We start from the raw sequence: 21,992 nt of genomic DNA, 5'->3' as shown, positions 1-21,992 counted from the left end.
AAGCTCAAGCGAGCAAAAGGATGGGTTTCAGAAAAGATGATTCGCGACTGTTTAGGTCGGGCAATGGAAAACGTGTAATGATGATGAGAGATGTGCGAGCGGTGTGCAAAGAGTCGGAGTCTCCTATAGTTCAAACCTAATGTCACAACCCAATAACGAATTAACGCTGGGCAGAGACTAGGACTCAAACGAAAGTTATCGGACAAGAGGAACGATGAGCAAGTACGTCTTGGATTGCTACAGTTGTAGATACAAGAGGTTTGAACTAAGGAACTATCTACCAAGACATGCTAACTATATACGACTATTGAGACGGAGATTGAAACTGAGTTACAACTACTAGCCAATCATAAAAAGAGAAAGGGAATCGTACCATAGAACATTGTAGAATATTAAAGAAGCATCACGTGACCATATCTTATCTTATCATATCTAATCTAATCTATTCACAATCAAAGAACTCGTCTTCTTCATCAGTCACATCGAAGACACGTGTTGTGGGCGCTAAAGGTATTTCGGGAATGATAGACGCTTTCAGGGTAGGGTTAGGGTTTGACTTAGGCGCTGTGTATTGGCGTTTAGGAAGATTTAGGAAAGAATAATGGTTTGTTAAAGGTACTCGTGACACATACCTTGTTGCTGATTTCGAGATCATCAGTGATTTTGAGGAATTCTTGACCAAGGTGTGCGCCAGTATGAGCCCCCTCAATAAAGCAAAATGCTACAAGATGTGATTTGAAAATTAAGGAGTCTTTCCTATCATGAATCATGAAATGTGCTGTTAGTGCCATGAAACTATCCAGGTTCTGATCACTCCAAAGGTCGGTGGTATGAGATATGCGACCAAGAGAATTCTGACAAACATGTCAACATTGTAACACATGAAATTTGTCGTGCCATACCTTTAGATCATCTTTAATTTTGCAATACTCAGTCCGGAACTCGTTGAGAATCATTTCCATCAGCTTCGTGCGGTGTGGGAGGTTCTTGTCCTGTATTTTGCCTTCTCCAAGGTACAAAAGCAGCTCCCAAAATTCAGGACACTCGACAACATTGAAAGACTGGTATTCTGAGTCCATTAAAAGTCAGGTAAGGGTAAGTTGAGTAAAAATGATATACCTGATCATCAACAGCTACCCACTTCATGAGAAGATAGCAGAACATCTCCGTCGTGAATGGTAGGTGTTGAATTTGCTTCCCAAAGTCTTCCGTGCCCTGTTTGAGTCCCATAATTGCACATATTTCCCTATAACATTGTTCATGCTTTCACAGGTGGTTTTGGCAGGTTACTGTCATTCTGTCACCGAGCTTGTAAACTTTCCACTGCGGATTCTCTGCATCGTCACTATACATTGTGAGTGTTTAACCATGATAAATAAAGCAAGTGACGCTCACCCACAGAGTCTACAGGCAACATATGGTGAGTCAGGATTGTTCTTCAATCAGGGCTGATTCTCTGGCATTTTGTCTGGTTTTTTTGGGGAATCCACTGCCCACATAAAATACCAAACATCAGAAGCAGCAACCTTTGTATCATGTGGAGGCCGTTTTGCCTGAGCCACAATATTCACTGTCATGATTGGAGGCTCATCAATTGGTGTGGTGTTGGAGAATAATGTTGATGTGGGCCCAACTCCACACACAGCTGCTGCTGTTGCTGGTGCCATCGTGGCTGTGCTCACACTTGTCTTTGGCCGTTTTCGAGTAGGTGCAGTTCCACTGGCTGTTGTTGCACTTTTTCATTTTTGACCTTTCCTCTCTGTGGTCCCTGTATTGACCACCTCAGCAGTTGTATTCTCAAAGGGCCCAGGTGCATTCATAGCACTCGGCAACACCATATACTGAGGTTGTCCAAGCCCAGCTGTGGGCCCGGGTGTAAGCAAGGGTGAGGGACTTGGAGCATTATGTTGGTACTGAGGTGGTCCCCACATTGTATGGAGCATGTGAACATGCTGTAGAGGCATGCCCTGTATCGTAGTATTGTATGGCCCATTGTATGATGAGTGAGGACCTTGTTCAGTTGGAATTTGTGGCATGGAGTAGTGATGTGAGCCTTGTTCACCATTTGCACTGGGGGCAGGAGCTGTTGGACCAGGTGAAATGTTCTGAAGTGATTGGAAGGATCCACTTGGAGTCTGGAGTGGAGACAATGTACCTTGTTGAGAGTGTTCAGGGCTGAGATGACTCAGAGGAAATGACCATGGGCCAGGATTCTGCTGCAATGACATGGGGTAAAATGTTGCTTGCAGCAATAGCTCTGAGCCACGATGATATTTAAATGTTTTACTTCAATTGAAAATTTCAGTGTCCAGTCAGGGTCTCAATAGCCGAAAGTGACAATCCAGATTCCAAGTTCTTTTGGATGTTGGAGGGGAACTTAGCTGCCAATCTGTGTGCCAATTGCAATGAAGGGATACAACAATAATGACCATTATGATGTAGTACAGGGGATTACAATGTATGGATGTAAACTACATGAACTCGTTTCTAACTCGCGAGTCCAACTCTAGAGATTAGAGGTAGAGCGGGATAGAAATGATCTAACAGGTAAGAATAAGTCTCAGTTTCTGGAAAGAACTCTTATTGACGAAGCGTGTACCTAACAGGTAAGAATAACTACGCTGAGTCAGTTAGGTGTAACAATAACGATAAAGGTATAGACTCACGTCTCAGTTTCTGGAAAGAACTGAGACGCTCGTAACGTTTGGGCGCTGGTATTAATACGGTAAGCGCTCTTGATTATTTTGAAGGTGAAAATTTACTTTGGACCATTTTGGTCCCGACGTCAACAGGTACTCCCTGTTCCTTCCGTCCCCGACCTCCCTCGACCAATGACTTGCGCTCGTACCTGCTACTTGTCATTTCCTACTCGTCATCTCGTGCCTGTCCATCGGGTCTCTCGGTCTTCTTCGACTCTGGCGCTTCGGATGCCAACACTCCCCCTCGAGCGCAAGCTAGTCCCATGAGGGCTCTCAGCTTCGGGTGCCTGGGGCGTGGGAGCGGTTTCGTAAATGCGTCGGCCACATTGTCGTCAGTGGGACAGTAGATCAACTTGAAGGTGCCGGTTTTGATATGGGTACGGACGAAATGATAGCATAAGTCTATGTGTTTTGTCTATGACTGGAACTTGCCGTTTGAAGCTAATGCTATGGCAGCCTGATTGTCACATTGGATGGAGACGGGGACGGTTGGTGGTTCGTAAAGTTCGCCAATGAGCAGATGGAGGTACAGGAGTTCACATACGACGCTGGTGAGTGCAATATATTCTGCTTCTGCGGTCGACAGTGCGATGATGGGTTGCTTTCGGGCGCTCCAGGCAACGGGTCCGCCGTTGAGTAGGACGATGTACCCACTCATGGAATGTCTATGCGCCTGTGACGCCCAATCAGCATCAACATAGGCTTCGAGTCCTCCGTCTGTGGAACCTAAGGTGAGTTCATATTCGCTCGTTCCCTTCAGGTAGCGTAACGCTCGTTTACAGGCTTCCCAGTGCACTCTCCCTGGATTGCGCATGAATTGCGATAGGGTGGCAACTGTGAAGGCGATGTCAGGGCGGGTACTCGTGGCGGCATACATCAACGATCCGATGGCCCGCTGATAGGGTACGTCCTGCATGGCTTTCAGCTCTGCTGCCGTTCCCGGTCCCTGCTCTACTGACAACCTTGCAGCAACTTCCATAGGTGTAATTGCATTCTTAGCGTCGGCTAGGTAGAAGCGGTCGACTATGGTGTCGACGTAGGCTTTCTGGGACAATGTTAAGGTGCGTGTGGTGCGATCTCTCGTTACCTTTAGCCCTAACAACCAGTTCAGCTCTCCTAGGTCCGTTATCTCGAAGAATCGCTTTAGTTCAGCCTTGAAGCGGTGGATATGAGATATATGGTTGGCGGTGATGGCCATGTCATCTACTGACACGGTGATGACAGTATGTTCCTTCGAGGTGCGCCTGTAGTACACTGCTTGGTCCACCTTCGATCAGCTGAATCCCAGTTTTGCGAATGCGCCTGCCAGTTCTTCGGCCCACTCATAACCGGCCTGCTTCAGGCCTGGTAAGCTGCGCCTCAGCCTCAACACCTTCCTCTCCTGCCCCGCCTTCAAGTATCCAGGTGGTGCCCTCATATAAATCTCCTCCTGGACCGTGGCATACAGGTAAGCGCTCTTGATATCCACTTGGTGGATTTCCCAATCGCGCTGAGCGGCCATCGTCAGTACGGTGCGTATGGTGCTCATATTTGTGGTGGGGGCGAATGTGTCGAAGTAGTCAACGCCGTAGTGTTGACGCTGTCCGTTGGCCACGAGGCATGCGCGAAGTTTCAACTTCTCTCCGTCGGGTCCTCGCTTGGTGGCAAGTACGAAGTGGCAAGGGATTATATTGGCTGAGCGTGGTGCGTCCACTATCTCCCACGTACCTAACTTCTCAAGCTGACTGATTTCATAGTCCAGGGCCTCTTGCCATTCAACGCCATCAGGGCCGTTTAGAGCTTGTTGGAGAGTCGGTTCAGGTTGGGCTGCGGCCAATGCAAGGTGAATGTGCGCTTCTTCATCAAGTAGATCTAGCTCTGATGCCTCCAACAGGGAATGATGGGCTACACTTGCTGTCTCCCCCTTATGGAGGGCGGCATAGTACCCTGGTCCTGGCCTGTGCCTCGTGGGTCTTGGCTCTGGAGGGGTAACAGAGTGTTGAGGATCCTCTGGGGTGGCAGGAGGAGGTGACGGGATAGACTGAATGTGAGGTGAGTTATTATTATTACCGTTGTCGTTGTATTCGTCGTTCCGCGTGACGGCTGGCTCCCCCTCGTTCAGGGTATCCTCGGCAATTGGTACATCCATGGGTGCAAAGGTGAGGTTCCTCTCCACTGAAATCCTCCGTTTTGACGGCCAGTACACTCTATAGGCCTTGCTCTCCACATCAACCCCCACAAACAGTGCTTCCTCAGCCCTCGCCTCCAGCTTCCCAGCCTCCATAAGATGGACATACACCCTCGCGCCAAATTCATGGGCCTGTGCGAGGTCGGGCTTCGTCTTCCGGATGAGTTCATATGGGGTGGTGCCGGGGGTGGCTCTAGAAGGTAAGCGGTTCTTCAACCAGGTCGCGTAGCTGACGGCCTCTGCCCACAGATACTTGGGCAAATCCTTGGCGAGCAGCATTGCTCTCGCATGCTCCACCAACGTGCAGTTGAGCCGTTCGGCAACGCCGTTCTGCTGCGGTGAGTCGTGCACAGTCAGCTGGCGCTCAACGCCTTGCTGATGGAGGTAGGTGTCGAACTCGGCACTAAGGTACTCTCCCCCTCGGTCCGAACGGAGTACGCGGATGGCGGCCGTTGGTGCCTGCCTGGTGACCCAGGCCCCATAGGCCTTGAAGGCGGTAAGTGCTTCGCTCTTATGTTTCAGGAAGTACAGGCGAGTCTGACGGCTGAAATCATCAGTAAAACTGATGTAATATAGGCTGCCGCCTATGCTAGCAGTCTGCGCCGGGCCCCACAAGTCTGAGTGGACCACTTCGCCATAGGCCGGCGCGCGCGTCTTGGTCTCGTCGGGAAAAGGTTTCCTGGTGGATTTGGCCTTGGTGCACGCCTCACAGAAGGTAGGTTTCGAACTCTCGTCAAGCGTTATGCCTGTGACTACTCCTTTCCTGACAGCCTCCGCTGCTGCACTCTGGGACACGTGCCCTAGTATACGATGCAGTTCATCGACGGTAAGTTTGCCTTTTGCTACGTTGGCATGATGCTGATGTGTATTTTGGGCAGCTGCAACACTATAAAGTCCCTCAACCTGCGGGATCTTGGCGATCACCCGGCGGTTGGGTCCTTGCGATAGGACCTTGCACATTCGTCCCTCGAACAGTACGGCCATGCCGGCCTCAGCGATCCGGTGAGTTGATATGAGCGTGAAGGCCATTTTAGGTGCGTATAATGCATTTCTTAGGGTGACCTTCGTTCGTTTCTCACCAAGTGGTAGTTCTAGCTCCACATCGCCCCTCCCTGTAGCATTAAGTGTGGACCCATCTGTGGTGTGTATCTCCTGCGGGGAGATTGGGGTGAAATTACTGAATTTGGCTCTATCAGGGCAGAAATGGGACGTCGCCCCTGAATCCACGATGGCGCCGCGTCTTTTGGGAGGTACGTTGAGGTCTTTCGCTACGCTGGCGAGATCCGCCGTGACGAACGCGTACTGATCCTGCGTTTCAGCCTCTGCAGCCGTATTGGCTGTCTCTTTTTGCCCCTTTCGCCTCTGCTGGTTGGGACCTTGTCCTTCCTTGCCGCCACCCTTCCTCCAGCAGTCTGTCTTGTAATGCCCCTTTCTGTCGCAATTGAAGCATGTGACGTCCGGATCAGCTTTGGAGCTCGAGGACGAAGCCTTCCTGCCCTTTCCCTTGGTCTCTTTGGCAGATAGTGCCGAGTCCTTGGACTTCTTGGAGGGGCGGCGCTCTGTGAGTAGGCGGTGCTCATACTCCTCGGTGACAATACTGATCTAGTGCTGCCGCAGTCCAGGTCCAGGACCTAGGTTCGAACCCGAACCTTTGCGGACCGGACCCATGGTTCAGTCACAGGTCCAGAATTTCTCTTGGACCGAACCCCTTGGTAGGTTCGAGGTTCGGTGTGTCGTCGATATATCGGACCGGTTCTAGACGCATCCGGACTGGTTCGAACCCATCATTGTTGCTGACTTCGACTTACGATTTTCGCTGAAGTCGAAGCCTCATGTTTTGGGTGAGGCTTTCAATTTAAGTATCGTCCTTGCCCTCCTGTTCACCGTCTTCTCCTACTTCTCCTGCATTCCAGTAGCAACGAGATTGCAAGGCAATCTCTCAGCGACTTTGGTAATGCAACACACTCAGGCACCAGTAAGTTCGCAACAAGTCTACTGCCTGTCCTAATTAACTTATGATGTGATTTATTTCAGAACATACCTACAGTTGTGATTCACCATACTGATTATCTGCCATGGGTTCTCATTCTGGTGTTTCACGGTGCGCAACAGTTTTCAATCTAGTTTTAAACATATTCACTTGGTACCTAGGTTTGACATTTATCCCTCCTGCCGCTATGTCCTCTGCACGTCGCGCAGACGGTTCGTTGAAAGACGCCAGCGAGATAGAGTGGTACAATGATGCCGAAGACGACTCTCCAATGGTTCCTCCCTCTGCTCCTACACACAACGGCACTCTCAATATGTTCATACGTCGTTCTGGTCGAGCTGTCAAACCCACCGAGAAGATCCACGAGACTCTGACTGCCAGCAGTACCTCAGCCAAGCGCTCAGCCCTAGAACCTCCTCAGGATGTCCCTGCACCCAAACGAGTGTCCGTTGGTGACAACAATGATGACGAAGATGCACCCGCACTTGAAGACGTTACGGATAATGAGGAAGAAGATGCCGAGAATGCCGAGAATGAAGAAGCTTATCAACAGACGAAGAAGCTCGGCGACCAGGATCGCGAAGACCGCAAATCCCTCGAGAAAGATGAACACAGCACTGACCTGACCACAGTCTTTACCTTTGAGAAAGGTCGCATCAACCCCCACACCCAGGACCGTGAAAATGGGTGGTGGTGTGAGGTATGCAAGGCCAATAACGTCCCGCTACACCAGTGCTTTTTTAAAGGTGGTATCTCGACTCGACGCACTCACATTGCTCGCCATCCCAAGTGCCACTACCCAGTCTATCGCAACCGCTGCAAAGAACAGGGTATCAAGATGCACAATTGTGCCATACCTCATACGCGAATTTCAAACTTTCGGCACAAGAATGGACAGAGCTGGAGTTGATGCACGCTGTTCTCCAGGTATGTTCTCTCTGTCTGTCACATCCGATTATGCTTACTATGTGCCACGCAACAAGGAACCTGCAGAGGCTCAGCAAAGTTTCTCAGCGACTCGTGAACCTACTGTGTGGCGAACGATCCCGGTACTCGAATATCTTCAAGAGACACTGCAAAACATGGCTGGCTCATCAAAATTCAGCAGCTTCTCAACAGCCATTGAAGCTGGCGTTGAGAATCTCCGCAAGTGGTATGGCAAAACTGACGACACCGACGTATATTTTATCTGCCTTGGTATGTTATTTTTTTTAATGCTTCCGAACGACGTTAACCTGTACTGACGCTGTGTAGCACTTGACCCCAACTACAAGGTCGCCTACACCAAAGACAAATGGGACCCTCTTTATTTTGCCGAGGGCATGCGATGCTTCGAGAGAGTTGTAAGTCACTACTGGTCTCTGTGGATTTTACAGATACTGATTTTGTGTAGTTTGATATGTATCATTGTAGCATGTCCACGCAGGCTGTTGCAGAGCCATCTGTTGCTCAGGTGCCTCCATCGCTTGCTCGTCAAGGCTCTTATGGCCATAATTGGATGCGAAGCTCCATCAAATCACGTATCGCAAACGACGCAGCCACACGAAGGCCTCGTCAAGAGCTCGAGGACTATCTAGCTGCACCGCTTGAGGACATTAACAATGTAGTGGCTTGGTGGGGGGTATGTCTCATTATTTTGTTTGTTACTCATAAACTAATACATTGTAAAAAAATCAAGCACTATTCTATCCAATACCCGACCATCTCACGTATTGCCAAGGATTATCTTGCCATCCAGGGATCCGCTGTTGCGTCTGAGCGGGCATTTTCAAGTGGCGGAATTACCGGAACGACACGTCGCAGCTGTTTGCTGCCAACAATGTTTGAGGCTCTTCAATTACTGAAGAGTGCATATCAACAAGGCCATATCTCTGCGACAGCCCAGGCTGAGTTTGCCGCTCCTTATGATAACCGCGTCATTGTGAACGAGGAGTAGTCTCATGTAGCGTAGAAATTTGTCATTTTTTTTTTGATTTTTTGCAAATTGATATAAAGGGTTTGAGGGTTCGAACGCTTTCCGAACTCGAACCGAACCCTTCCGAACGCGTTCACAGGGGTCCGGTCCATGGTTCAGCCTCCTTCCCCGAACCTGACCAATGGTCAGGTTCGGGGTTCGCAAATATAGGGCCATGAACTGGACCAAACCGGACTTCGGCAGCACTATACTGATCAGTTCATAGGACGTCAGCAGGGTCTTTACAATTTTTGCTGCGGCATTAATGGACGAGAGGAGGGGGCGATACAATTCAGGAAGGGAGCCAAGTATGATGGCATGGAAGTCGGTATCGAGGATGGCTGCGCCCATGCCAGCCAGCAACTCCCGCAAACGTAGGAGTTCTGCGAAGTGGGCTTTGACGTCACCTGATTCTTCACACCTTGTTTCCTGCAGGCGTCTGCGCAGGTCAATCTGCACAAGTTCTGTTTTGCCTTCGTGGATCTGGCAGATCTCTGCCCAGACTTCACACGCAGCCTCGAACTTCTGGACCCTCAACAGGAGGCGATCCGATATTGTGCAGAATATCTGCTGTTTTACTAGTGAGTTCTTTTGGAGATACTCATCAAGTTTCTTATCCAGCTCGTCAATCTCGTTTTGAGTGGGTGTCGAACCGTCCGCCTTCAGTGGCTGGCCCGTCTTCTCGTCAAGGAGGAAGGGTATCGGCTCGACTGCACGACCGTCCGCATATCGCATCAAACCTCGAGCGCCTATCGCCGTCATTGTTCTTTCCTTGTAGGTGATCCAATTTGTGCCGTCTTCGGCTAACTTTGGGACATTGAACAGAGTCGACGTGGTACTGGGGAGCATATTATTGTTGGTCATGGCAGGGCTCATAACCTCTAGAGATTAGAGGTAGAGCGGGATAGAAATGATCTAACAGGTAAGAATAAGTCTCAGTTTCTGGAAAGAACTCTTATTGACGAAGCGTGTACCTAACAGGTAAGAATAACTACGCTGAGTCAGTTAGGTGTAACAATAACGATAAAGGTATAGACTCACGTCTCAGTTTCTGGAAAGAACTGAGACGCTCGTAACGTTTGGGCGCTGGTATTAATACGGTAAGCGCTCTTGATTATTTTGAAGGTGAAAATTTACTTTGGACCATTTTGGTCCCGACGTCAACAGGTACTCCCTGTTCCTTCCGTCCCCGACCTCCCTCGACCAATGACTTGCGCTCGTACCTGCTACTTGTCATTTCCTACTCGTCATCTCGTGCCTGTCCATCGGGTCTCTCGGTCTTCTTCGACTCTGGCGCTTCGGATGCCAACACCAACGAGTTGTAACTCGATTTAGTTCGGAAGGTTCGAGTTGAAACGAATTGGGTCATTTTCGAGCCGAGCCGAGTTTAGCTCGAGTTGACCTCACCTCGACAACAACACTACGTATGACGCATGCATTTATGCCTCATAACACTTGGTTGATTTCAAAATACCTAATCAGGTAATGTCATGTGCTGTGACATTTGGACATGCCGTCTCATTGACATTCAAGTTAGACGGGCTGGTCACCAGTCTAGTTTTGCACACCTCTTGCACCATCCACTATGAAATTCTGTCATGCGCAACCAATCTGCCAAAAACGATCGCATTTCCCACTATTTTCAAGATATAGAAGCAGGCACCATCGACCTCAGAGTAATTCAGAGTCCCCTTTGCAACGGTTTTATCACTTCGCATAAATCATGCATTTCAAGTCCTCCGTCGTCGTTGCTGCTTTGGCAGTATGTATGTCTATTATTTCACAGATTGATGGGACCAGTGGATGCAATACCGAATACCAGCCCTGCACAGTGAACACTGATTGCTGTAGCTCTCACTGTAATTTGAGACGAGTAAGTACTAGTATTTTTCTTTGCATCTGAGATTCAATCCCGTTGCTCGCCTTGCGCCTTGTAATCTCAATCATAGCTTCCTAACAACCAATTATTGTGTGGTATTTAGATTGCTCACCGATGGGTTGGCAGCTTGTCAGTGACAATGAGCATATCTAGACAGTGAGTCGTGTTTCTGCTTTCGCATTGATGCTGTGGTTGATGGCACAATACGTAGTTCGTCGCTGACCTGTTCAATCATCAATGTGATTGTTGTTCCTGGAGTATGGACAAATTCCTTGCTTCGTGAGCGATGACGGTACCTTTGAATTAATTTGATCACTCAAAATCGACCAACTTGAAGAGATGCGAGGAACGATTTGAGATTTGTGCTGCATCATTTATTGGCAGGGCTTGAGTACTTGAGTGTTCAATTATTGCCAAAGTCTGCATTATGTGCATAGCGGCCGTAGCAGTCAAGGTGGGAATTTTGACCACTGCTAATGAGCACGTCAAAGGTCATTTTTCAATGTCTGGCATCCAACGTCGACTCTTAGACTCACCACTACCAACATCGGCATCGACGCGGTTGATGTGTGTTGTTCATCACTCGACACTAAATGCTTATCGTATCTAGCCCCTTGTTGCACGTATTCCCGAGTGCCTCAGGATCTGCGGGAGAATTAAAGGTCGATGCACCATGGCACACCGTGAACTTGGCAAGAACTGTGGGTGCTTCAAGTGGATGGCCGATATTACCGCACACGAATTGAGCAGCCTTGGACGGCACAGTTTGTGAGTGACTTTAGCTGCTGTTATCGTGGACTCGTGTTGACATAATTCAAAAGCGCCGCGGCCAGTAGCACCATTCTTTCCTTCTGCGCTCTCCCACATTTGTCGTGGACTCTGAAGCATAACCCCTAAGTCAGCACACGGCATTTGACGTTAATGCTGTGTTGAATTAGGTTGGCCTCACGCCGGCTTCCTGCCAACACATCGACAACTATTCCTAGTCCAGTTGTATTTAAAGTCTGCAAGTTTCGCTGTGCTAAAGTCTGTCCGCGATCAGAGTTGCTCGTTGTCAGCGTGTTCCTGCCAAATTCGAACAGTCTCGTCCGAGTCGCCGGACGTGCTTATGACTTCAAGTTCATTCCTTTGTTTTGAGAACAACGGTCTGCTCGACCAATCAGCATGACCTCTGAACGATTGAGCGGAAACTATAGGGATGGCTCAAAATCATCGCTGGCAAAGCGCAAACTGAGGGCAGATCAAATCGATGTATAAATAGACCGTAACCTTGCGTCTATATATGAAAAATTGGAAATCGGTAGGGATCAGAGGCGAACCCGAACCGAAGGAAGATGCTCGTTGCAGCCTTGGGGATCAAAGAGATGCGACTATGCGCACGTAGCAGACTTCCGAGTCAGCGCGTAACCACAGCCTCGCAGCTCCGAATAATCCCCATGTCTTCGAAGTTTCATGTATATCCGAACACAATACCTCCGACCTGGCTCACGGGAGATATGTTGCCCCGAACGGTCTGCGGTATTTGTTACGCCCATATCGTGCCGCGAGGCGTACAACTTGTGGCACTGGAAAATTAAGAAATATCGAAAGCGGAATCTGTGTGTACAGATTAGCAATACGATCCTCGCCTGAAGTTGTAGTGCCTTTGACGGATCCTCGACGTCACAAAGCTCCAAGTTGTCGATTGGTGATGGCCACCTAGTAAAACGTATTATTTTCGTCACAAAGACTTATGTAAACGAACTCCATGTGTTCGACTTTTCTGAGTATGCGCAAGCACTTCCCTGTGGACAATAGACAGTCGTGGATATCGATGAACCTGCACCGGTCTTTGAGCTCCAAGTTTGATGAGCTCCACAGAGCTTCTGACTGTCATGTACATAATTGGGCAAGTCTTTTACTTGAACGCGGGCAGATCAGTGCACTGATTAATAAGAAGAGAAGGTGACTCACTATGAATGCACAACGTAAGATGCGGCATGCCATTGTACCAAAAAAAACTAAAAATGAAGCAGCCCGTTAACTCCTCTGCATTATCAAAGAGAGGATAAAATGAAAGAGCGTTGGCCAACAACACGATGATGCGGCCCTTGAGGTTGACCCTTTACGATATCAGTTGAGAAGACGTAGATAGCCCTTTTTCCCGTGATCGCGTTCTCCGATGACCGAACCAATGTCCAAATGACCATTTCCTTAACTTTAAGATTTGACTGGTATGAAGAGCTGGACCGAGTTACATTTGCCAGCTCCTCTCCAGATTCAAAACTTCAAAAGCGTCCTCCCTTGACCGATCATCTTATCGCCTCTCACACACTCAGTTTTGGATTCTGTACAAGGTCAACGCGCGGAGATTCTAAACAGCAGATGTGAACACCCACACGGCCCGCTCGCATGTAGTCTGTAACAAGCCAGTACGCCATACCGCGACCCTTGGATATAAGAAAAACTTAGGATGCGAACAGCACTAGCCTGATTGCTAAACGGGCCCCGCGACTATCAGTCTGAGTCATAATGGTGCCGAACAAGAAAAGAGAAGACACGAAGAGAAAATACCCGACTTACTAGTACTGGTTCCATCATGATGATCCTTCGATGCGAGCCGACCTCGTGTGACGTGGAAGGCAACTACTCAATTGAGATATTGATTCTGTGACTAGTTGAACCGCCCTGCGTAAGTTGTATGGTGAACAACGCATTTAAGGGTTAGTCGGTGTGAGTGGTGCCTGAGAAATGGTCTTGGTTGTTTCACCTATTAATGGTCGAGTCTCGACGTCGATCATGGTCGCACCCATGACTATAGCTAGAAGCTAGAACCCATAATCGTCATAGGTCCAGCCGTGCCCTCCCCCTCGAGCCCTTGCGCATAAAAATCAAATACGAAACGACACAACTATAAACATACCACCTTGAGCTGCCTACGACAACAGAGAGCGGTCCCTAATGCCATAGCAGATGATCATATTTCATGGCGAAAAGAAACATTTCCAACTTCACCAAGGAACCAAAAGTATCTGAAGACGGACCGTGATATCTTGATATCTGTTGCTTGTATCCATGTTCGAGGGGGCTGAATCTGAATCCATCAGGTTCCATTCCACGTACAACCTGTCTATTAGACAAGCCAGGAATGATAGACTCCGCGGTCGGACCGAAGAAGGTTTGAATGAAGAAGAAAAACGACAATTGTAGGAAATTAAGAGTCTCGGAAGTTGCCGCAGAGCCTAGGCTGCGAAACAAATGGCTCGATGGATGGCTGATATCGATGAGAGGGACACTTGTATATCACGACACACGCATCAGACATGTCGCGCCATCCAACATCCCATCCTGGGATTATATATTAAAAATCAGGGATATACTGGCGGCCTGGGAGGACATTAACATCAACAAGCTATTATTATAAGCGAGTCGACTAGAGTAGCGTACTTACTACCTCGGAATATAAGCGCTAAACCGCGGGAGAATCCAGAATCCAATATAACATGACGCGGGGGATTGAAGACCAAATTTTAGAAACTAGCCCCAGCTTGGCGAGCTTCAGGTCAGATAAGAATAAATATGTAGTGCTGGACTTTAGACTGCGCATCGGAGTCCCAGCCGCGGGTATTTTATAATCTCAAAATATCTCGCTGCACCATATACGCCAGGTCATTTTCCAACCCCCAGACTTTTGATTATCGCGTTGGGATCTACTCTAGAAAGTTGCAGGAATTGTCTTGCCATGGGACAAACCACGCGAGGATTCCTCCGAAAAAATACGTGCTATACGTACTACTATGGAGTACTGCGGATCAGGAATCGCGTAGACATGGGTATTTGGTTGTCCTTTATATAGCGATTGATATGAATATTAATGTTGGATATTTAGGTGATCAGATTCAGAACGGTACGCACGGACGCGCGTTCGCATCCGTGGCGCAGCGCCGTGTAGATTTTCTCGTAAGAAATGAGCAGTGGCGGCTGCAAATCCACAAAAGACGTCAAGCGGGAGTGCCACAAACTGGGGGATCTGCGTTGCGAGTCTGATCGTTACGGAATACGAGGGGCGAGGACGTCGAGAAGGAGAAGTAAACGGGAGAACTCGTCGTTGGGTAAGATCCATGCAGGTTCTTATCCATTAGTGCGTTCGAATCCGAACTGTCGGTGGAAGTGTCAAACTAGGAGCATGAGTGAGTCACTTGGTGGATAATGATACCATTTTGGGCGACTGGGCTTTCCACACTGATGAGTTGTGCCTAGGCCACCCGACAACTGGACTATATGAATAAGGACTAGAGTAGAAGTAGAGTGGTGATTATAAACGCACATTAATATTGTTAGGTGATGGGTAGAAGAAGTGACGGGCGAGGGAATAAGAAGGCGAACATGAGCTAGAGTCTAGACAATAATGCGAAGAACCATGATAGGTATCATCGATAGCGCTTCCAGGTACGCGCAAATGGATTGTTGGTAGAGATGGGTTAGCTCAAAAGACGCGTTTGCCGACTCGGAAGTCCGAGTGTGACAGGATGTGGGGCAAGATATTGATATTCCAAAGAAGTGCCCGACACGGAGTGCGTGGGGACGCGGAAATGAAGGTTAATGAGGCGTGACCTACCGAGGGGCTTATCTGGCCGTGTAGGGTCGGTCAAGGTGTAAAGTGTTCCATAGTTGGCTTGAAGTGTCGTGGAAGAAGGGTGGCGTAGACGATCGCGTATGTTAACGATAGCACGGCGCAACAAGTGTCATGATGCCGAATTGACGCGAAGACGGCGTATGACATTCAAGTTGGTGGCGACGTGGCACAGTCAATCGAGGATCGCACGAGACCAGAATATACATGAAGCGAGAACGAGGATGTATGATCTGATTATGATGCGCGCACGGGAAACCATGCAAGTATTTAAGATGAGCGCACCAGGAGCGGGGATGGACGGCGAACACGAGAACGATTCCCCCGAAACAGTAGGGAGCGGTGCTAAAGAAGAAGTGGTTGGTAAGGCACAAGGAGTCACCATGTGGTACTCAGGAAAATTTAAGGATGCTGGCAGGCAAAATGACGAAAGGAGGATGTATCTCGGGAGAGGTTGGACATGACGGATCAAACTTTGAGCGGAAGGACGCGATAGTACTACGGCAAAGAGCGAATTCGAGTTGAAGGAATATGTTTTGTTGCACAGATTCTCGAGTGAATTGAGCACCGGGATACAGAGGCTGACCGGTTAGTAATCGATGACCGGTTCCGCGGAAACAAAATAGGATGAAGGAGTTGTGATTGGGTGGCGGTACACTATCGAGCACTTACGGGAGTTGTATGTGTTAAATAAGGCGCAGCCATGTGTTTAGTTTTCCACTTCCTTGTCGACATCGTCTCGTCCTCATTCGAAGCAGTAAAGCCATACAATGCGTGTGCTGCAACTCGTTTGCTGAACCATCCATAACGATCACGACGCAACTCTCTGATCATACCCGGTGATTCGCAGAACCCGGGGAACTTTGATAGAACAAACGACCACCTAGTAGGAGAGCCCAGGAAGCTCACCTATCGACGACGACGGCAACGATTAAGGGAGGGTTCATCTTAATCCATACCACGACCAAGACACGAACGATACAGAAATCTGATCTCTAATAATCTAACACAAGCTTAATTCAGTCGGCATGTCTAACCACCGGACACCAGCTCACGTCGATCAATCCCTTTCCGCAAACCCTTCCTCCGGATGTAAGCCCCATCCACTATACTAGCTATCGACCTTTATTCAATTTCACTTTCTCATAGCGAGCGAACAACCACTACAAGATAACCAGCCCCACTCTCAAGGACATTCTTCTGCTTCTTTCCACCAATCCACTTCCGTACCACCAACTACAACTGACCAGCAGTGGTTTCCACCATCTCAGCAGATGATCGTCACCAACTCCTCCTTCTACGACCCTACTCAATCTTCAGGCTTTACAGCCCAGCAATCTTCTATGAATGTCTGGAATACCCAATTCACAGGTCCCGGTGGCGAATACTTTCCCCGACAAAACCCGACATACCAGCAGCCGTATGCCTTTGAAGGAGCAGGGTCCACTCAATATTCATTCGTTCAAGACCAGGTTCAAGTTCAAGAGCAACAGCAGCATTCACAACAGCCCCGCGTTATACCCACTCCACGGCGCTCGGCACGTGGTGGTTCCCGGACTTCTGGGTATTATAGGCAGAGGGGCGCTGAAAGCCAGGTCAGTAATTGGAATCCCCTTATCACGTGATCGATGCGACTCTCGACGTGCTCTTGGAGTTTCCCTTGACTTTTCCATTTATTAATCCCCTTTATCTTCACTTTCTTCATTCCATATTTCTCTTGTCTTTCTCCTTCATCTCTCTGATGTACCCTTTCCAGCAACATGCAGGCCAATACTCACAAGTCCCTCCTTCCGTACCTCCAAATCCTCCGTCAACCCAACCTCCACCTCCTCAGCCCTCTCAACAGCCAACGGGCCAATCCCTTGCTGCACAGCGTACAACCGAATTAATCGCAGGTCAATTCCCACCAGTACAAGCCGATCAGCAGCACCCAGCTCAGCAGCCCCAGCCCCATTTCTCTCCCCCTCCTACCCAGTCCCAATTCCAGATTCAACAAACCCAGTTCCCGCCTACCCCACAGTTTTCCCAGAGTCAGTTTTCGCAACCCCATCATCCTCATGTCTCATCGCAATCGCACACACGTCCTCACGTTCCAACGCAATCGCACACTCATGTCCCATCCCAATCCCAATCGCATGCCCATCCTCATGTTCAGTCCCATACCCAATCTCAACCTCAACTTCACGCCCCTCCAAATCCACCCCGACAATCTCAACACTATTCGGGGCCGTCAGATCCGTATTACCTTCAGAGCGATATGTATTATGCGATCAATACGCAAGGGAATCAGAGTGCACCCAGTCTTGTGAGTCTCTTTCTGCTTCTTTTGGTCTTGAATTTTTTGCATGGTGGCGTACGTAAACATGCATCAATTATTGCCCCTATGCATTGTTCTTTTTCGGGGCTCCGTGTCTTGTTCGCTTCCATTGTTTTCCGGCCTAGCCGGTTCTTTTTTTCATTCTTTCTTTCTTCAGACACGGTTGGACAGCATGGCTAGATACATGCACCAGCCTTTGTGCCTCGTTACCTTTTTTTCTGCAGTTCAACGGCATACGAGGGCGTGTATATATGCGCCCATGTTCGCTTCACGCTTCTCTCATTTTCATCTTGTCTTGAATGGCACTGATCATGATCATTTCATGCCATCCTCCCACTATTCTACTCCCTCGCACCATCCGACACGCAACGTTCTCACTTCCTCGATCATGCACGACTTGTTATCAACGTTTGAAAAACTGACTGATTGACAGCACTCGCACACGCAGAGCACGACCACTCTTGTGGGTATCTTTAACGCTTTGTATTTAAACGCCCTGGCAGGGATGACATTTCTTTCCCTACGCCTGTGTCAGAGGCGCATACATGCATATATGCGCCCACATAGGGATAAATTCCCTTTTTGATACTTCGTGCCCCATTTTCTTTTTTTATTCTGCGGCACTGGTCTGTTTGCTATGTGTGCCAGTATGAGATGCTATCTGCTTCTATTATACTCTGCTCCTTATTTTCATCTTCGATCTTGAATCACGCTGACGATCAATCATTTCACGCTACCCTCCTGCTCTCTTCCGCGGAACCATCTAACACGGGACATCCTTATCAATTTCCTGGATCACACCCGACTTGCGATCACTCTTTGATTGACAGCACGCACACTCAACGTCTCCACACTCGCCTTTTGCGACGTTTGGGCCTCATACGCCACCTGTAAATTCGCAAACGCCTTCTAGTGATAGTGGTGAGTGTATTTTTTCCTTTTGGGTTATTTTGTTGTTGTGTTCTTTTCGTTTGTTCTTTTTTGCTCGTTGTTTTCATTTTTGTCTCTCGCTTTCTTCGTCCACTCGGATTCTCCTTCGGCTTTCGTGATCAATTCTGCATGCATCGAGTCACGGAAGCTTGCGGACACGAACACGTGATGCCATGCTTATTTTGATGCGCGCTACTCAGGCACGTGGACGGAGCTCTTCACTCCTTGCTGTTAAGAAGCCTCTATCTATCAGTTATCTCACACCGAGGAACGGATAAATTTCTCTCGATCATCAGTCATCTCATAGTTTGGCGCGGCCTCCTTGCGCCCGAACACGTGATACAATGTTTATTGGCTGCGTACTGCTCATACACGACGCTCTTGACAAATTGTCATTGAGAGCTCATGTTATATCTAATCGAAGGAACGGAGAACGTTCTTTCAACGTGGGTTTCAATACTTGGGGTTATGCTATGTTACGTTGTCGGACTTCGTCAGCCCCTTCGGGATATAATGGGTGCTTGCCTATCTTGTTTGCGTACGACATGGGATGAAGTGCGAGTTATATTGATCTATGCATCTTGTATGTGGTTGCGCTGACGACGTTAGCCACCTCGTGGCAAATTAGCTCTCCGGCACAGTTGGCTCCCGAAAATCATCTTTGTACCTCGATATTGTTGCTACATTCTGTTTCTTCTATTGCTCCATACTGACGCTTATCTTTTCTTGCTCCACCTTCGACAGGTCCCTTGCTTGGACTCCCGCGCTCACACGACTCCGTCTCTCCGGCCTCGTACGCAAGCCACCCTACGTCCTCCTCATTCGACGATTCATCTTCGGGACATCCAGTATCGTCTGTGAGCTCGAGTAACGTGCACATGGCTTCACATGGCATGGGACATGCTGCAACTTCGTCGATCTCTACTGTCACTCCTGGATCGCCCCCAATCGTCGCAGCGCCACAGCAACAACAACAGCAGCAGCAGCGTGTGCAGATACGCCAGCGCCCGATTGTGCCGATAACTCCAGCAACTGCAACGGCTCAGGCAGGTCCTGCACGGCCTCCAATCGTACCAAAACCACCCGCTCCTCGCCCCGCAACAAACCGAAGGGCTCGGGCTCCAAAACGACCAAGGCCATCGACATCCCAAGGTGGCGAGGTGGGGGTGGGGACAGTGACGATGACAGTGATGATGACGATGTGGTGGAATGGGCTGGACCATCTGTGCCTCCACAAGGCGCGGCTACAGGGATGGGTCAACGCAAGTGAGTGACATCGTACACTTGTTGGACCGGGAATAGTGTGCTGATTAAGTTTTGTACGTTTTCTTCATTTCTGCTTCTTCGCCTGCTTTTCGGGATCGTGTTTGAACCTCGTGGTAACTAAACTCATCTGTGTTGGCGCAACAACCCTGTTTGACACCATACCTGCTCGATACTGCTGGCTTCGATGGCGACCGCTCTGGTTATGTCAATCACTGGCTCCCATATCAACAAACTCGATTAATATTGCACGGTGTTGCTGCAGCCATAACAAACGCACTAACCTGGACTTGTGTATGACCTTGATGGCACGCATGATCTTGTATGCTGGATGGAAATTTGCTCGCTGCGCTCCATCCTTATGTTCTGGTTCTGATTGCGGTATCGTCTTTCTTTGTCACACAATTTCAGCTGATGTCGCGTTACCTGCATATTGACACCTGTCAATTGCGTCAAAACTGCACAAACATTATTGGTCTGTGATTGTGACGATATCTTTTTCTTCTCATTCCCGTCTGCAATGCGCGCTGGCCGGACATGCTTTTACTTGTGCACCTCCATATTTGTTTGTTCTTCCTCATTCTGATACCTTTTTCATTGGTGTTCTCACCTTTGGTGCGGATGGCTATGTTTTGTATTGATAATATTCATCTTTTTTCTCCATTCCAACTTCCGACTGCGTTTTATCACATTTTTATTTCACTTGGCGCAACGTTTGGTTTGGCTTATTTGTGATCGATTGCGGATACCTCTACTGCTAAAACTTTTATACAACCTGCTTCAATTGACATGCAACCCGAACCGGTTATCTCTGCCGATCTTCTACTCCCGACTCCGGCTATCTTTCCGGTTCGGGCACATTTGTTACCGACACTCTTACACTGCCGACTCGACATCTGGCTGTCTTCACTTGCTCTAATTCTGTGTCATGCTTCTTGATTTCTGATTCTACCGGCTTGGCAAACCCCGTCCTGCGACTCGGCTATATCCACGTTCTATACTCCATGCGAACGTTCTACACACTATACCCACGTTCTACACGCCTTCGTCGCCTTGCTTTCTCGCCTGCCTGTACGGTGTCTTTGGACTTGATGCCTCGTGAAAATACACGCACCGACAATGATGATGATTTTGCTTGCCTAATCGACTTGCTTCCCGTCCGGCGCTCTGCATGTTCCATCTTTTCGGCTCCGCGATACTTCACCCCACTAACTACTGCTACGTATTTTCTACCTCATTCATTGATTTCTGACTTTGCGCTCTCACGAATGTCACTGCAGAACTGGAGCATGTACACATTGCAAACGTCTGAAGGTACGTTATCGATCTTGTTACACTTCCATTCCGTGTATTATGGTGTTATGATTGATTGCTTACCAAATTCTTCGTCTCCTATCTATCATGAATTGATCCTTACAATCAACGACACGATTTATGTCGTCACATCTCCGGCCTACCTTTGCTCCGAACATGCCTTGGTGTCTCGCCTGCCTCGACGGAAACTCGTGCCCTCACTTTCGGACCTCCTTATGGACCACCGCTTCTCCTTTCTGGGGCTGTTACGCGTCCTTCACATGGCATCATTGTTGCTGCCACAACTGAAATTTGTTTAACCTCCGGTGATGGCTCGTAATTCTCCATACCTGCGGACTTCCATCCACATCTTCTGATATTACAAATGTTCGCTGCTCGGTCCCTGTCCTCCACTCGGCACGACGCGAATGTATGAATATACCCCGCAAATTTGTGCGCCGTGTTGCCGGCGCCTGAATCCTTTGATTATCGGAATCTGATCTCCCGAAATGGACCATACTCCTGATGTCATGTGATTGCGACTGACTTCATTTGAATGATCCGCACATATTCATTCGATCTGTTACATCGGTTTGTATTCGTCTCCGGTTGACACTGCAGATGAAATGCGACTTTCCGGATGGAGCTAGTACTTGCAAGCGTTGCGCAACCGGAGGGCACCCTTGCATCGTAGAAGGTCGTAAACCTAGGACCGCGCCAAAGTACGTCTTTAACCCGTTCTCTTGATTTCAAAGCGACAACCATCCTTCATTTATGTCGTAACTTCTCGTTCTTCATTTGGAACCGGCGCATTCTTTTGTACCGATTGTATTTTGCCCATCTCGGCATTGGCTGGCATTTCTGCTAAGTCAACGGGGATATGACAGC

At 48.7% G+C, this 21,992-nt stretch overlaps 6 protein-coding genes across 6 annotated transcripts; 5 read left to right on the top strand and 1 right to left on the bottom strand.

The window, feature by feature from the left end:
• Positions 1-758: 758 nt before the first annotated feature.
• Positions 759-1,022, bottom strand: EDB93DRAFT_1056917 (uncharacterized protein; the record flags this gene model as incomplete). Its single annotated transcript, XM_041444765.1, has 2 exons — positions 759-854; positions 903-1,022. Coding segments are annotated over 2 exons (216 nt in total), but the record flags the coding sequence as incomplete, so codon positions are not given.
• A 5,798-nt stretch (positions 1,023-6,820) lies between these two features.
• EDB93DRAFT_1104946 (uncharacterized protein) lies at positions 6,821-7,537 on the top strand (the record flags this gene model as incomplete). The annotated part of the gene is made up of 4 exons (XM_041447459.1): positions 6,821-6,841; positions 6,901-6,967; positions 7,018-7,506; positions 7,530-7,537. The coding sequence occupies 4 exons, from the start codon at positions 6,821-6,823 to the stop codon at positions 7,535-7,537; spliced, it is 585 nt and encodes a 194-aa protein (XP_041306428.1).
• A 2,624-nt stretch (positions 7,538-10,161) lies between these two features.
• On the top strand, positions 10,162-11,016 carry EDB93DRAFT_1153176 (uncharacterized protein). The gene is made up of 4 exons (XM_041449781.1): positions 10,162-10,292; positions 10,344-10,683; positions 10,793-10,845; positions 10,901-11,016. Exons 2-4 carry the CDS (start codon positions 10,534-10,536, stop codon positions 10,977-10,979), a joined length of 282 nt encoding a protein of 93 aa, XP_041306427.1. The 5' UTR covers positions 10,162-10,292; positions 10,344-10,533; the 3' UTR covers positions 10,980-11,016.
• Positions 11,017-14,171: 3,155 nt separating this feature from the next.
• Positions 14,172-15,765, top strand: EDB93DRAFT_1104944 (uncharacterized protein; the record flags this gene model as incomplete). Its single annotated transcript, XM_041447458.1, has 8 exons — positions 14,172-14,292; positions 14,337-14,501; positions 14,558-14,575; positions 14,634-14,809; positions 14,840-14,858; positions 15,118-15,242; positions 15,311-15,382; positions 15,412-15,765. The coding sequence occupies 8 exons, from the start codon at positions 14,172-14,174 to the stop codon at positions 15,763-15,765; spliced, it is 1,050 nt and encodes a 349-aa protein (XP_041306426.1).
• A 467-nt stretch (positions 15,766-16,232) lies between these two features.
• Positions 16,233-19,822, top strand: EDB93DRAFT_1289480 (uncharacterized protein; the record flags this gene model as incomplete). Its single annotated transcript, XM_041454541.1, has 5 exons — positions 16,233-16,393; positions 16,451-16,896; positions 17,058-17,606; positions 18,449-18,539; positions 19,293-19,822. Exons 1-5 carry the CDS (start codon positions 16,330-16,332, stop codon positions 19,820-19,822), a joined length of 1,680 nt encoding a protein of 559 aa, XP_041306425.1. The 5' UTR covers positions 16,233-16,329.
• A 707-nt stretch (positions 19,823-20,529) lies between these two features.
• Positions 20,530-21,704, top strand: EDB93DRAFT_537061 (uncharacterized protein). Its single transcript, XM_041456649.1, has one exon. It carries the CDS (start codon positions 20,816-20,818, stop codon positions 21,422-21,424), a length of 609 nt encoding a protein of 202 aa, XP_041306424.1. The 5' UTR covers positions 20,530-20,815; the 3' UTR covers positions 21,425-21,704.
• The last annotated feature ends 288 nt before the right edge of the window (positions 21,705-21,992 follow it).

This window comes from Suillus bovinus (genome assembly GCF_016758785.1).
Source record: "Suillus bovinus strain UH-Sbo-P2 chromosome Unknown EDB93scaffold_38, whole genome shotgun sequence".
Lineage (NCBI taxonomy): Eukaryota > Fungi > Basidiomycota > Agaricomycetes > Boletales > Suillaceae > Suillus > Suillus bovinus.
This window is presented reverse-complemented; position numbering and strand designations above follow the sequence as displayed.

Coding starts and splice junctions, on each gene's coding strand:
- EDB93DRAFT_1153176 (XM_041449781.1), top strand. CDS start 10,534: ATGCATTTCAAGTCCTCCGTCGTCGTTGCTGCTTTGGCAGTATGTATG. Junction 10,684..10,792: donor CTCACTGTAATTTGAGACGA/GTAAGTACTAGT, acceptor TGTGGTATTTAG/ATTGCTCACCGATGGGTTGG. Junction 10,846..10,900: donor ACAATGAGCATATCTAGACA/GTGAGTCGTGTT, acceptor CACAATACGTAG/TTCGTCGCTGACCTGTTCAA.
- EDB93DRAFT_537061 (XM_041456649.1), top strand. CDS start 20,816: ATGCGAACGTTCTACACACTATACCCACGTTCTACACGCCTTCGTCGC.